At 44.9% G+C, this 15,135-nt stretch overlaps 2 protein-coding genes across 12 annotated transcripts in view; one reads left to right on the top strand and one right to left on the bottom strand.

Moving 5' to 3' along the window:
* Positions 1 to 3,566, top strand: part of LOC129830323 (voltage-dependent L-type calcium channel subunit alpha-1D-like) — a 91,517-nt gene extending 87,951 nt beyond the window's left edge. For all 9 annotated transcript variants that reach the window (XM_055892811.1, XM_055892816.1, XM_055892813.1 and 6 more), the window contains 6 exons: positions 427 to 567; positions 650 to 810; positions 919 to 1,043; positions 1,216 to 1,350; positions 1,452 to 1,637; positions 1,712 to 3,566. In XM_055892811.1, coding sequence (XP_055748786.1) covers positions 427 to 567; positions 650 to 810; positions 919 to 1,043; positions 1,216 to 1,350; positions 1,452 to 1,637; positions 1,712 to 1,999 — 1,036 coding nt within the window. In that variant the 3' untranslated portion in view covers positions 2,000 to 3,566. The remainder of the gene's footprint in view (positions 1 to 426; positions 568 to 649; positions 811 to 918; positions 1,044 to 1,215; positions 1,351 to 1,451; positions 1,638 to 1,711) is intronic.
* A 48-nt stretch (positions 3,567 to 3,614) lies between these two features.
* chdh (choline dehydrogenase) lies at positions 3,615 to 14,288 on the bottom strand. 3 transcript variants are annotated; one of them, XM_055892821.1, is made up of 9 exons: positions 14,080 to 14,288; positions 13,291 to 13,448; positions 11,871 to 12,643; positions 11,027 to 11,178; positions 10,826 to 10,955; positions 7,782 to 7,916; positions 7,462 to 7,604; positions 6,643 to 6,745; positions 3,615 to 6,421 (listed from the first exon to the last, which is right to left on the bottom strand). In XM_055892821.1, the coding sequence occupies exons 3-9, from the start codon at positions 12,619 to 12,621 to the stop codon at positions 6,003 to 6,005; spliced, it is 1,833 nt and encodes a 610-aa protein (XP_055748796.1). In that variant the 5' UTR covers positions 12,622 to 12,643; positions 13,291 to 13,448; positions 14,080 to 14,288; the 3' UTR covers positions 3,615 to 6,002. The 3 variants fall into 3 exon arrangements, with proteins under 3 accessions (XP_055748796.1, XP_055748797.1, XP_055748798.1); XM_055892822.1 differs by having other exon boundaries at positions 13,291 to 13,337; XM_055892823.1 differs by lacking the exon at positions 13,291 to 13,448.
* Positions 14,289 to 15,135: the final 847 nt, after the last annotated feature.

Here is a 15,135-nt window from a genome sequence, read left to right as displayed (position 1 = left end):
TTTTTTTCTCAGGTTTTTGCCTGCCATATGAGTTCTGTTATACTCACAGACATCATTCAAACAGTTTTAGAAACTTCAGAGTGTTTTCTATCCAAATCTACTAATAATATGCATATCTTAGCTCCTGGGCCTGAGTAGCAGGCAGTTTACTCTGGGCACCTTATTCATCCAAGCTACTCAATACTGCCCCCAGCCATAAGAAGTTAACGACCCCAATATTTCATTGGTTTATAATGAGCTGTGAGCAACACCCCTCCCAAAACATGAATGATATACTATTGATTACGGTTGTAAACCATTTGACGAATTCATCTGTATCTTCGTTCAAATACAGGGCTTTAGTCTGTGATCTGTATGTACAGTTACGTCACTTTTTCCTCAATCGCACCTCAACTTCTGGTTGAACCTTTGACCTTTTGACCTCAGGTCAGAATCAGGGGGTGTTCGTTACCCTACCGTTCGTAGAGAGGAGCCAGGAAGGGCAGACAGTGATGATGACAGGGGCTCTGGAGAATACTTCAGCGGGGAGGAGTACCAGGAGGATAATATCATGTTGCACAAAGACAGGTATCACCATGGAAACCACTATGCACTCTACTATTCCTGCTGTTGACAAAGGTGGTTGTTTATTGATGATGTTGTTGTTCAGGATGTCCCGTAAGGAGTATCGAGACCATCAAACTAACTTTGACACAGAGGCGTCCAGGGATTACCATCAACCGGACAGTGTCTATGATGACCACCAGCAATCCGTTTACCAGGATGGTGGGTGGTCGCCGAAGCAAAGGTTGCTCCCCTCTACACCCCAGGGTGAGGTTCCTTGGTCACTGATTGGCTGATAAAGAGGATGATGTAACACTTGTAATTACGACCCATAGCTGTAACAAAAAAGGGTCTCTCTTGTGTTTGAACCTCTAGCCCTCCACCGACCCTCATTCAACTTTCATTGTCTGCGGAAACAAAGCAGCCAAGACGATGACATCCCCTTGACCCCTTCCATTCCCCTTCGAACAGCTCTACCCCTGCATCTGCTGCAGCAGCAGGTAGGTACCACTGAACCAGACACACACAACCAAACTGATGCTTACCGGTATATGCACCGAAATATGCAAGGCAGGACTCACTACACATACAATATGTACCAGTCTTCATTTAGGCAATAGAATAAAGGTATGGTTTGACCCCCTTTAACCCCTTCATTAATCTGTTGTCAAGGTGATGGCGGTGGCTGGCCTGGACTCCAGCAGAGTCCAGCGTCTCTCTCCATCACGCTCTCTACGCTCCTGGGCCACGCCCCCCGTCTCCCCCAGCTGCAGGGACCACTCCCATTACTACACACCCCTCATCCAGGTGTGTGTGTGTGTGCGCGTGTGTTGGTGTGTGTTAAGCAATGGCTGAGTGTATTGAGAGATACTGTACATGTGTGGATTCATGTGTCTGTATTTATCCAGGTGGACTGGCGTGGGCTGAGCAGTGTGAGCAGCACCCCTGGCTCTGTGAGAAGGAGCACCTGGTATACTGACGCCCCAGAAGCACCCCTAAACCGTACCTACTCCCCCTCACAGCTCCAGATCCCACCAGAATACCGCAGGCAGTACCACCAGAACAGAGGAAGTGCTAACAGCCTAGTGGAGGCTGTGAGTACCCTTGACACACACACACACACACACACTTTTATTGATTGAATGATACATTTTTCCCTCTGTTTCAGGTGTTGATTTCAGAAGGACTGGGGAAATACGCCAAGGACCCCAAGTTTGTGTCGGCGACCAAGCACGAGATCGCGGACGCCTGCGAGATGACCATCGACGAGATGGAGAGTGCCGCCAGCAACCTGCTGAACGGCAGTATGGGTAATGGGGCGGGGGCAACGGACACAGTGACTTCCACGAGCCTCGGGGAGCGCAATCTCGAGGACTACAGCGATGAGGAGCCGGACACGCGCGGGAAATACGAGGAGGATCTGACTGATGAGATGATATGCATCAGCACCCTATAGCAGTCACTCACACTAGACACAGGCTGCGTCTGACATGGCACCCTATTCCCTACAGTGTGCTTCTAGTGCACTATATAGGGAGCGATGTGCCTCTTGGATGCAGCCAACAACAATACAAACAAACAAGAGAACAAAGTGCCTTTCTTTCTGGATGAAAACACTGCCAGCTGGAGAGGAGTGGAGGGATGGAGTGGCACGCCAAAGATCCAACTTCAGAGGAGTCCCGCCCCTTCCTCTCCGTCTGTTTTGCAGCACCCAATGAAACAGAGTGAAAGAGGGGGTTGTCCCAAAGGGGATGCAGTAATGTTGGGTTTCCTCCTCAACGACTTCATACAGAAATCACATATCAGTGAAATTAAGTTCCAGTCCTCAGCCATATCCCCCCTGCCTCCCGTTTGCCTTACCGTCTGCACAAAGATACTAAGAGTAGTCAATCATAGACGGCGAGTGGCGGCCATTTTACAGACCGCATTTTGAAACTGTGACCAACCAACATGAGAAAACGGTGTACTCCAATATCACACTCACTCCTGCCCAACCAATCAATCTTCAGGGATGACTTAGCAGCCATAATATTTTAATGAAAGGAAAATCTATTAAGTTGTAGATGTATTTTAAACCCTCTAAGAAAAATTGATTATTTGAAAGAGATACTTTATATGTAGTTATTTATGGATCGTTACAGGTATAACATATTCCCCATGCCTATGAAATAGATAAGTATCGTTTTATTTGGAATGAATATGAAATGATATTTTATGTTTAGCCTTTTTTTCACTACTTTATGGGGAATCATGTTGAATACTTTACCTGAAGTGGACATACAGTATGTTTCTACAGAAATAGGGTTTGCCATTTACCAGCTTAGCTCACTGCCAACAGAAAAAAAAATAGTAACGCCAGGTTAGTGGGTTTAATTCCCAGGATCACCCATACGTAAAATGTATGCACGCAATGACTAAGACGCTTTGGATAAAAGCAGCTTCTGAAGGGCATACATAAGGACAACTTGGTACTATCATGGAAATGTGTTTGTCCTCCCAACGAAAGTGCTCTTTCAAAAAACACCAAAAGAGAAAATATATGCTTTAAAAGACACAGCTATTGCCAATAAAGCTGTACAATTAAAATGCGTTTTCCCAAACTTGTGACCCGGGTTCATGTTGACCTAGACGTCAGGGATCTTTGTGAAATGGCGGCACGAAATGTAAATTCCTTGCCAATGGAGTATTGTTTACAACTACTAGGGTTTCCTCAGCATAACTAGCAGCTTTCTCTCGACACAGAACAACGCTCTCAGTTCAACACATGAATGGTGGAGGGCATTTTAAGATGGCCGCCAATAGTGACGGCCACTCTCTGGGTGTTTTGACGAATGGGGTTAAATTCCTGACATAGTGGTAACAATACCCACTGCGTTAGAAGTTATCACTGGTTCAAGTATATTTCAAATGTAATTAAGATGGTGAGACTGTACTTTTCCTTGTATGTCGTTACTGAGACCTTTGAATCGGTGACCTGCCAAGTGATACGTGACGGTATATTCCATTAAAATCATCTTTATTTATACTGTATGCCAATGATTGAAAAAAAGACAACCTTGAAACAGCAAAGGTTTGTTATACAACTTGTGCAATTCACAGCTTTATTTTTTTGGACTACTTCTGTTTTAAAGATGCATTGAAATGTTGATGGTAATGTTAAAACCTGTACAGAATGTGTAAATGACAGTTAAAATGATTCACTGTACTTGAAGATTTCTACCTGCTCAACGTTACAGCTAATTCCACTTTGTAGCAAATTAGTTTTACCTTAAAAAAAAAAAAACATTACATTTTAACACATTTGCTTTAGTGTCTTGAATATGCCTGGAAATACAATGGACTGCTGGTGATTTTCTAATGTTCACAACTGAATAAACTCCAAGGCACTGAATGCCTCCAGAGGACAGCATCTGTGCTCTAGTACTCAGCCGGCAGGAATTAGAAAAATAATCAAATCTTACAAGGATTTCTAAAGAATATTATTTTCATAATCACAGCTGTTGAGTCTGCGCTAAGAATCGGTGTGCAAACCGTTTATGTAAGGTCCTAGATTCAATCAGCTCAAGGGCTCCACTCAATCAGATCCACTTTACCCGACATCCGCCTAGTGGTTGTTTTGACGATGTTAAGGTGGAACTGCGTTAGAAATATCGAATCCACCAGCGTCCTTTATACCTAAAGCAGACATTGCCATTGGTTACACGAAGTAGCATTAACAGAAATCCCATGCAGCCTTGTTTACAAGTTTGAACACTGGAATGTGAGATGTAATCTACACCTGGATTAGGCTGATAGAAATCCTTATTTCGTTTAATGATTTTCATTTTGAGCGTCATTATTTCTTTATAGCCTACATTTTCTGGTTCTGAACTTCTAACGCAACTGGGACGGGTGCCGCTTCATGACACTGATCACAAAAGCAGCTGCTCATCAATCTGACAGCTCCAACGCAGTTACACCTCACACTGCCAAAACATCCGCTGTGTGGGTGTTGGCTATCGCCGGTTCACGGTTGATCTGATTTAATCTAGGCCCGAGATTACATCTCGCATTCCAGTGTTCGAACTTGTAAACAAGGCTGCATTGGATTTCTCTTAAATGTGACTGTGCGGCCAATGGCAAGGTCTGTTTTAGGTATAAAGCCGGGAGCCACTTGTGGATTCGACAGCTCTAACGCTGTCCCACCTCGGACACCGCTAAAACAACTACTATGTGGATGTTGGTTAAAGCTGATCTGATTGAGTAGAGCCCTAAGACTGAGAAGTCACATTGTTAAGGTTAGCATGAACATAAGGGTTAATACTATGCAAGCGTATGAGAATACTGCTGTAACATTGTTGCAGCTCTGCTCAAATTAAGCAATAAAGCACAAGGGGGTGTGGTATGTGGCCAATATACCACGGCTAAGGGATGTTCTTTAAGCATGACGCAACGTTGAGTGCCTGGACACAGCCTTTAGCCGTGGTATATTGCCCATAAACCACAAACCCCCGAGGTGCCTTATTGCTATTATGAACTGGTTATGAACGTAATTAGAGCAGTACAAATACATGTTTTGTACTACCTATGGTATATGGTCTGATATACCACGGCTGTCAGTCAATCCGCTTTCAGGGCTCGAACCACCCAGTTTAGAATAATCAATAGATTACCATAAGATGTATCATACTTCATTTAAGGCACTTCAATCAAGACAACATACTTCAAAGACACTTTCATGATTGGCATGGCAACTCAGGCGACTATCAAAAGCTTAAATCCTTCATATAAATCTATAAATAATTGTAAACATAAATGTAAGAATAATACCCAGAGAACTTGATCAAATCACATCAGAAACTCACTGGGAAATGATTTAGTCTTTCAAAGGTTGATTAATGTTTCTGAATTCAGGTAACTACCTTTATCTAATACCTTTATCTAATGTTTACTACAAAGAAATTGAATTATTTACTTTATTTATTATTCATATTAAATGTCAATAGTGCAGTTAAACGGACTTCCCAGCTCTCTCTCATTGTAAATGAAGAGAGGGGTTGGACAGAAAAACCAGCATTATCAGGAAATTAGGGAACACTGCAATCAACAGTGATTCTTAGGGTTGTAGTTTCTGCTGGTTAGCATGCCTTGGCACTTTATTGACTTCCAACGGAGTCTACTACATCTTCATGATGCTGAGTATTAAATAACGGAAAAAATCAGCTGCCACTGAGAACCTTGAAGGTACAAGCTCTGCCAGAATTTTACACCAATGGACGGGTTAGACAATGGAAGGCTTATCTGTACTTTTTACGCTGCGTTTTTTTATTATAATATTTTTTTTACATATCAATCATAAAAAATAGAAACTTTGACGGTAAAGACAGACGGATGTGTACATGAATACCTAGCATCCACCTCTGGCTGTTCAGGCCCTTAGGAGATGGTAACGCTGCAGGTTCCACACGTCTGTGTGAAGCTCATCGCTGGGTCTCTAGAGATCCAGGCTGGTACACAGGCACCCCGGGGTCGCTGAGCGCCGGTCGCCCTCTGATGATGTCAGCAGCCTTCTCCGCGATCATAATGGTGGGGGCGTTGAGGTTGCCGCTGACGACGCTGGGCATGATGGAGGCGTCGACCACACGGAGGCCCTCGAGGCCCAGCACGCGCGTCTCTGGGTCCACCACCGCCATTGGGTCAGATGGAGAACCCATCTTACACGTGCAGGACGGATGGTAGGCGCTGTCTGCCTTGTGACGCACAAACGCATCAATCTCGGCGTCTGACTGACACTCAGGGCCTGGCTGTACCTCGGTCCCCCGGAATGGGTCGAAGGCCTTCTGGGCGAAGATCTCCCGAGAAAGCTTGACACACTCCCTGAACTCCCATACATCTGTGTCTGAGGCAGAGAGGGGAGACACACAAGTCATCAACCACACAGGGCCTGTTTCCCAGAACCAGATTAAGACTACACCTGGACTAAAAAGGCATTTTCAATGGAGATTCTTCATTGAGCATGATTTTCAGTTTGGGAATAGGCTTCATCTGGGTCTGGGAAATAATCCATTCAGAGAATTTTGTTAGGCATGGTCTGGTGACAATATGCAAGGCAGAACTTACCTGTTGAGAGGTAGTTGGGCTGGATGATTGGGTGATCTAGAGGGCTGGCGCTCTTCAGCTTTAACCATCCAATACTAGTACTTCTCATTGGTCCCACGTGAACCTGTCACATCAAAACGGGCCAATCGGTTTCCAGTATCAACATTAGTTCATATTTCAGAGACGTGACAGGTTTAGCATGACGACAAACATAATGAGTTTGCTTAAAGCACAAGCTGATCTGCTAACAGGTTAAGGTTCATTGCTACTTCATGGGGAAATCCTAAGTACATGCGAGTGTGAACTTGTACAAACTATAGTAGATGGTCAATTATTGTAGTATCATTATGTCTCATCTAGGCGCAGTGGTACAGCTTCAGAAAATGTCTCTAGAAACATCAATGTGACAATAACATTGTCCGTTCTGACCGAAGGCAGCGGTTGATAAAGTACTTCCAACATTTCCATATAAATTGCAATAGGAATGGCTACAGATTCTGAGGAATTGGGTTATTCAAACTACATGTGTGCCGTTGTGGCCCCCATTCAAAACAATGGATTGAATTAGGTAAAAAGGCACATAGAAAAGGTTCAATAAAATGCAAGTCCTGGTGATAAAGTTCTAAAAATCTCGCACACTTCAACTGATACCACAAGTGTGAATGCATCTCTGGGAATGCACTACGTGTGTGCGGGTATGAGTGGGAAACGCATTTCACAACATGCGGAGCCTTGGATGAATCAGAGCATGGACATAAGAGGGTGTTCAGCATGGAGAGATTTATTGGGTGTAAGGACACACACATGTCCACAGACATGCCCAAAACACACATAGCTTACCTGGTAAGCTTCTATCTTGGAGGCGACACGGCCGTGGTCGATGACCTGCGAGGGCAGGAAGTGGAACTGGATGTCGGGGTGGGCCACGCCTCCTCTACTCCGGATGAAGCCCCCGCTCTCCAGGTGGGCTGTGGCCCCGTATCCTGGGAGGCATGTGCCATGGTTAAACAATTTGGATGCTAGACGCAATTCCAGTGAAATTACATTCTCACAAAATAAAAACGAGCCATCAGAACCGTCGGTGGTGTGTTTACCATGTGTACTTGTTTGACCTTGTACCTGCTTGACTTGTGTAGCTTTGCTGTACTTGTTTGTTATACCTGTATATTGGAGGAGCCACTCCAGGCCAATCTTGACCATGTGGAAAGGCTTCTGGGCCTTGTACAGGGTGATGGGCTGAGTGCACTGCTGCTGAACATACAGCTCCAGGTGGTCCTGAAGATTACTGCCCACTCCTACAGATAGGAACACACACACACGTCAAAATTATGTAAGGATAAAAAAATAAAACAGTACTACTCTCCACAACTTGAACACACACACACCCTGTATATGTAATCATTAGTGAATGTCCTTGAGCTTTGCTACAGCTGCTTTAATGTATTTCACTGGCTCATTATTTGTATATAACTAACTGACTTTTGGAAACTTGCCTCAATGAGAATGTCTTACTATGAAACCTAACAGACTTTAGTCATCAAATCAAATCTCATTTGTCCCGTACACACAGTTAGCAATGTCAATGCGAGTGTAGCGAAATGCTTGTGCTTCTGGTTCCGACAGCGCAGTAACATCTAACAAGTAATCTAACAATTCCCCAACAACTACCTAATACACACATATCTAAAAGGGGTGAATGAGAATATGTACATATATGAATGAGCGATGGCCGAGCGGTATAGGCAAGGTGCAATAGATGGTATAAAATACAGTATATACATATGATATGAGTAATGTAAGATATGGAAACATTAGTGGTATTTAAAGTGACTAGTGATTCATTTGTTCAAGTGATTGGGTCTCCACGTAGGCAGCAGCCTCTGAGTTAGTGATGGCTGTTTAGCAGTCTGATGGCCTTGAGATTGAAGAACAGCTTCTGTCTCTCGGTCCCAGCTATGATGCACCTGTACTGACCTCGCCTTCTGGATGATAACGGTGTGAAACGGCAGTGGCTCGGGGGGTTGATGTCCTTGATGATCTTTTTGACCTTCCTGTGACATCGGGTGCTGTAGGTGTCATGGAAGGCATGTGGTTTGCCCCCGGTGATGCGTTATGCAGACCGCACCACCCTCTGGAGAGCCTTGTAGTTGAGGGCGGAGCAGTTGCCGTATCAGGCGGTGATACAGCCCGACAGGATGCTCTCGATTGTGCATCTGTAAAAGTTTGTCAGGGTTTTCGGTGACAAACCAAATTTCTTCAGCCTCCTGTGGTTGAAGAGGCCCTGTTGCGCCTTCACCACAGTGTCTGTATGTGTGGACCATTTCAGTTTGTCGTTGATGTGCACGCCGAAGAACTTAACTTTCCATTTTCTAGGGGGTGCTCCCTCCACTGTTTCCTGAAGTCCACAATCATCTCCTTTGTTTTGTTGACGTTGAGTGAGAGGTTGTTTTCCTGACACCACACTCCGAGTGCCCTCACCTCCTCCCTATAGGCTGTCTCGTCGTTGTTGGTAATCAAGCCCACTACTGTTGTGTCATCTGCAAACTTGATGACTGAGTTGGAGGCGTGCGTGGCCATGCAGTCGTGGGTGAACAGGGAGTACAGGAAGGGGCTGAGCACGCACCCTTGTGGGCCCCCAGTGTTGAGGGTCAGCGAGGTGGAATGTTGTTGTTTCTTACCTTCACCACCTGGGGGCGGCACGTCAGAAAGTCCAGGACCCAATTGCACAGGACGGGGTTAAGGCCCAGGGCCTCCAGCTTGATGATGAGATTGGAAGGTACTATGGTGTTGAATGCTGAGCTGTAATCAATGAACAGCATTCTTACATAGGTATTCCTCTTGTCCAGATGGGATAGGGCAGTGTGCAGTGTGATGGCGATCACATCGTATTGTTCTTTAGTCGTAGTGTATTAAGTTTAAATTTGTTTCTGTTCTTGTCCATTAGTGTTCTGTATTTTCTCATGTTCTATGTTGTGTGGACCCCAGAAAGAATAGCTGCTGCTTTTTCAACAGCTACTGGAAACACACACACACATACCACTGCTTGCTACTGTGTTTATTATCTATCCTGACTGCCTAGTCCCTTTTACCCCTACCTATAGTGCATTTGGAAAGTATTCCAGACCCTCTCCCCTTTTCCACATTTTGTTATGTTACAACCTTATTCTAAAATGGATTAAATATTCATTTTTCCTCAATCTACACACAATACCCCATTATGACAAAGTGAAAACAGGTTATCATTTTTTTTGCAAATGTATTAAAAATAAATAACAGAAATACCTTATTTACATAAGTATTCAGACCCTTTGCTATGAGAGTCGAATTGAGCTCAGGTGCATCCTGTTTCCATTGATCATCCCTGAGATGTTTCTACAACTTGGAGTCCACCTGTGGTAAATTGAATGCCAAGCGTCAACGTCTGGAGGAAACCTGGAATCATCCCTACGGTGAAGCATGGTGGTGGCAGCATCATGCTATGGGGATGTTTTTCAGCAGTAGAGACTGGGAGACTAGTCAGGATCGAGGGCAAGATGAATGGAGCAAAGTACAGAGAGATCCATGATGAAAACCTGCTCCAGAGTGCTCAGGACCTCAGACTGGTGCAAAGATTCACCTTCCAACAGGACAATGACCCTAAGCACTCAGCTAAGACAAAGCAGGAGAGGCTTCGGGACAAGCCTCTGAATGTCCTTGAGTGGTCCAGCCAGATCCTGGACTTGAACCCGATCGAACATCTCTGGAGAGACCTGAAAATAGCTGTGAAGCGACGCTCCCCATCCAACCTGACAGAGCTTGAAAGGATCTGCAGAGAATGGGAGAAACTCCCCAAATAAAGGTGTGCCAAGCTTGCAGTGTCATACCCAAGAAGACTTGATGCTGTCATTTAAAAAAAATCTATTTTAGAATAAGGCTATAACGTAACAAAATGTGGAAAAAGTCAAGGGGTCTGAATACTTTCCGAATGCACTGTACAAATTACCTCAACTTGTACACAGACTCAGTATCGTTACTCCTTGTATAGCTTTGTTATTGTGTTACTATTATTATTTGCACAACTTCTTACATTTTAACTCTTCGTTGTTGGTTAAGGGCTCGTAAGTAAGCATTTCACGGTCAAGTCTACACCTGTTGTACTTGGCGCATGTGACAAAATGTTATTTGATTTGAAGACAATGGGGGTCAGGTGGGGTCATTAGGTCACCTGGTAGATGCTGGACCACAGGGATGTCTAGCTGTTTCAGGTCATCAGCGTTGCCCACCCCGGACAGCATGAGAAGCTGTGGGGAGTTGATGGCCCCACCACTGAGAATGACCTCCTTTTCAGCAAAAACCTGACAGAGAGAAGAGATGAATAGAGAGATATGTGAGGGGATATAGGCTGTTGAATTCCCCAAAGACCTACCTGCTTCTTCTCCCCGTTCTGAGTGTACTCCACGCCCACAGCTCTCCTCCCATCAAACAGGATCCTGGTGGTCAGACATTGCACCTCTGTCCTCAGGTTGGCTCGGTTAAGGACCGGCCGCAGGTACGCACTGGCTGTGCTCCACCTCTTACCTTGGGGACAGGGGGGGGGGGTAGCAGAAAGAGGGGGATGAGAAGAAGATTATGAAGAGATAAGTCTGATTATAATGCAATTCCCTACTTCTTTTACTTGTACAGATAGAGGCGTGTGCATACACTGAGTGTACAAACATTAGGAACAACTTCCTAATATTGAGTTGTACGCCCTTATGCCGTCAGAACGGCCTCAATTCGTCGGGGCATGGACTCTACAAGGTGTCAAAAGCATTCCACAGGGATGCTGGCCCATGTTTACTACAATGCTTCCCACAGCTGTGTCAAGTTGGCTGGATGTCCTTTAGGTGGTGGACTATTCTTGATACACACAGGAAACTGTTGCGCGTGAAACCGAGCAGCGGTGCAGTTCTTGACACAAACTGGTGCGTCTGGCACATACTACCATACCCCGTTCAAAGGCCCTTAAATATGTTGTCTTGCCCATTCACCCTCTGAATGGCACACGCACACAATCCATGTCTCAATTGTCTCAAGGCTTAATAATCATTCTTTAACCGGTCTCCCCACCAATTCACCTACACTGATTGATGTCACTTGTTAAAGCCACTTCAATACGGGATCATAGCGTTCCCCTCAATTCACCGGGTCAGTCTGTCATGGAAAGAGCAGGTGTTCCTCATGTTTTGTACACTCAGTTTATGTGCGCATATCTTTAATTCATCCCCTACCTTCATAGATGGTCATGTCCATCCAGCCCAAGCCCTCCTGCTGAAAGCCGTTCATGTCGTTAGTGAAGGGGTACCCAGCCTGCTGGCCAGCCTCTATGAAGGCCCGGTGTAGAGGGTGGTTCGTCTTCCCCCGGGACACATGCAGGGGCCCGCTGCCTCCCCGGTACCGGTCGCCTCCCAGCTCGTGGCACTGGGCCTTGCGGAAGTATGGCAGGCAGTGGTCGTAGTCCCAGCCCTCCGCCCCTTCCCTCTGCCAGCGGTTGTAGTCCTCACCGTGGCCCCGGATGTACACCATGGCGTTGAGAGAGGAGGAGCCACCCCACACCCTGCCGCGGGGCCAGTACATCACCCGGTTGTTCACGTGCTCCTGGGGCAGCGTGTGGTAGAACCAGTTGACCTTGTCGTCACACAGGTTGTAGGTGAGGGCGGCCGGCATGTGGATCTTCCAGGAGAGACGGACGTTGCCCAGGGTCCTGTCTTTAGGGCCGGCCTCCAGCAGGAGCACCGACTCCTGGGGATCCTCCGTGAGACGGTTGGCCAGGACGCAGCCCGCCGAGCCAGCGCCCACGATGACATAGTTGAAGGACGTGGTGCTGGGTTTGGCTGCTGTGGTGCTGTACCTGGGAGAGGGGTCCCAGTCCCTCCTTCTGTTCAGGGCATTGGGGGACCCTCTTAACCAGGCTGACACACCCCTGCCCACTCCCATCCCCATATTGAACCCAACTTTGCCTGAAGCAGCTGCAGAGAGCATCCTGATGTCTCTGATGGCACACCTGCACAATAAAATACAGCAAAAATAAATTACATGTTTTTGTGTTTAGAAAAAAATAACAGATGATTTCAAGCAAATCACTTCCGAGGTCAAGGATATTATGTAAATGCTTGGAAAACAGAAGATTAGTGGAACAAATATTGTAAAAACAGCACAACTCAAAGTCCATGCACTGCCTGTCACATGATGCGCAGAAGTTTGAGATTCTAGGAACAAGATGACCAAATTAAAACTTGATACAGTACCCTACTTGTATCATATTGCTAGTCTCGTTGAATAATGTATGGACTTTACGCACTATACTGGGAGGGGCTATAGATAGGTGGAATTAACGCCTTCCTTCTCGAGTTTCAGTTTCAACATAGCAAATAACTTTAATCTCTCAAAAAAAAGAGAGAAATGTTTGCATCAACTATATTTCTTTGCAATGACTTTTTTTGTACGTGTCAGTAAAAACACATATGTGCCTGTTATGATTTTTTAAAAGATGCAGGCAATAAGACGATAAAACTTTGGAGTGGGGTCACAGCAATTCACAAAACGGCGAAGAAGTTTGCGAACTGTGGTTAACACAAAGTGTCATTAAACTTCGCCCACTTTATGTGGTTAAACATGGAAATAACGGGTGAAAAAAACGTGTTTACTTACCGTTATGCTTGATCGCATCGACCTATATCTTTCAACACTGTCACACTCTGCAGAGACAAGAGGGCGGAGTTTACGGTCTGCTTGCCACGGGATGCTTGATTTGGCATGCAATGCGCGCCGGGAACAGCAAAGTGGTAACGGTCCCACAATGGTCTGTCCTACCCAACAACATATATAACATCTCAAATTAAAGCTTATTTGACACGTGCGACGAATACAACAGGTGTTTCACCTTACAGTGAAATGCTTACTTACAGGCACTAACCAGCAGTGCATTTTTTTAAATAAAATAAAAGGTATTAGGTGAACAATAGATAAGTAAAGAAATAAAAACAATAGTAAAAAAGACAGTGAAAAATAACAGTAGCGAGGCTATATACAGGCACCGGTTAGTCGGGCTGATTGAGGTAGTATGTACATGTAGGCATGGTTAAAGTGACTATGCTAATATGATAAACAGAGAGTAGCAGTAGCTAAAAAGAGGGGGGGGGGGGGGGGGGGGGGTAGCCATTTTAATACCTGTTCAGGAGTCTTATGGCTTGGGGGTAAAAACTGTTGAGAAGCCTTTTTGTCCTAGACTTGGTGCTCCGGTGCCGCTTGCCATGCGGTAGTAGAGAGAACAGTCTATGACAGGGGTGGCTGGGGTTTTTGACAATGTTTAGGGCCTTCCTCTGACACCGCCTCGTGTAGAGGTCCTGGATGGCAGGCAGCTTAGCCCCAGGGATGTACTGGGCCGTACGCACAACCCTCTGTAGTGCCTTGCGGTCGGAGGCCGAGCAGTTGCCGTACCAGGCAGTGATGAAACCGGGTCAGGATTCTCTCGATGTTGCAGCTGTAGAACCTTTTGAGGATCTGAGGACCCATGCCAAATCCTTTTAGTTTCCTGATGGGGAATAGGCTTGTCGTGCCCTCTTTACGACTGTCTTGGTGTGTTTGGACCATTCTAGTTTGTTGGTGATGGACACCAAGGAACTTAAAGCTCTCAACCTGCTCCACTACAGCTCAGCTCTGTCGATGAGAATGGGGCGTGCTCGGTCCTCGTTTTCCTGTAGACCACAATCATCTGGATTGCTAATGCTGTGTATTGGAGTATAAACAGAGGACAGTAACATTTGTACCTTTAACAACAACAAAAATTGTTTAAGGAAAATGTTTTTATATATATATATATATATATATATATATATATATATATATATATATATATATATATATATATATATATATGTGTGTGTGTGTTTAGCTCACATAATATAATTTAAATGTATGCATTAAGGTGTATGTAATATAATAAACTAGTCAAAAAAGAATGTAGATTTAAAAAAAAATGCATTTCTATAGCTTCCAAAATATTTTTTTTTACAACGGAGGACTACCAAGATGGCTGTGGTGTGGCTTAAAAACAGCGCCCTCTGGTAGTCATGCAGGGTTCATACACATCATTGGTCCTGCCATGGGACTCTGCAATCCAGAGCTCCGGGTGCCAAGCGCACCTAACGGTACATACTGTAGCTTGTCCTCATATTTAACCAAGACTCATCTTCAGTAGGCGGATGGATTTGGGTCTCTCAAGAGTTTATTATAGGGCAGACTCTTTCACGTGATATTTATTTTGCAACTACAGATGACTAAAGTTATATCATTTTCAATCATGAGGACCTTGATTTTGATTTTATTGCTTACTGCTCAGCCATCACCCTCAATTGTAATTTTATTTATCCCATAAAAAACAGGCACATTTTATGTGAAAAGGCTTTGATGCAATATTCATCTTTTGAATGGTTGTTTATTTAAAATCTACAGTGTTACCTGTGAGAAATTAGAAGATGGTGAGTTAGTAGTCCA

This window comes from Salvelinus fontinalis, chromosome 31, assembly GCF_029448725.1.
Source record: "Salvelinus fontinalis isolate EN_2023a chromosome 31, ASM2944872v1, whole genome shotgun sequence".
Lineage (NCBI taxonomy): Eukaryota > Metazoa > Chordata > Actinopteri > Salmoniformes > Salmonidae > Salvelinus > Salvelinus fontinalis.
The sequence above is the reverse complement of the archived record's forward strand: the minus strand, read 5'-3'. Positions and strand labels throughout refer to the sequence as shown.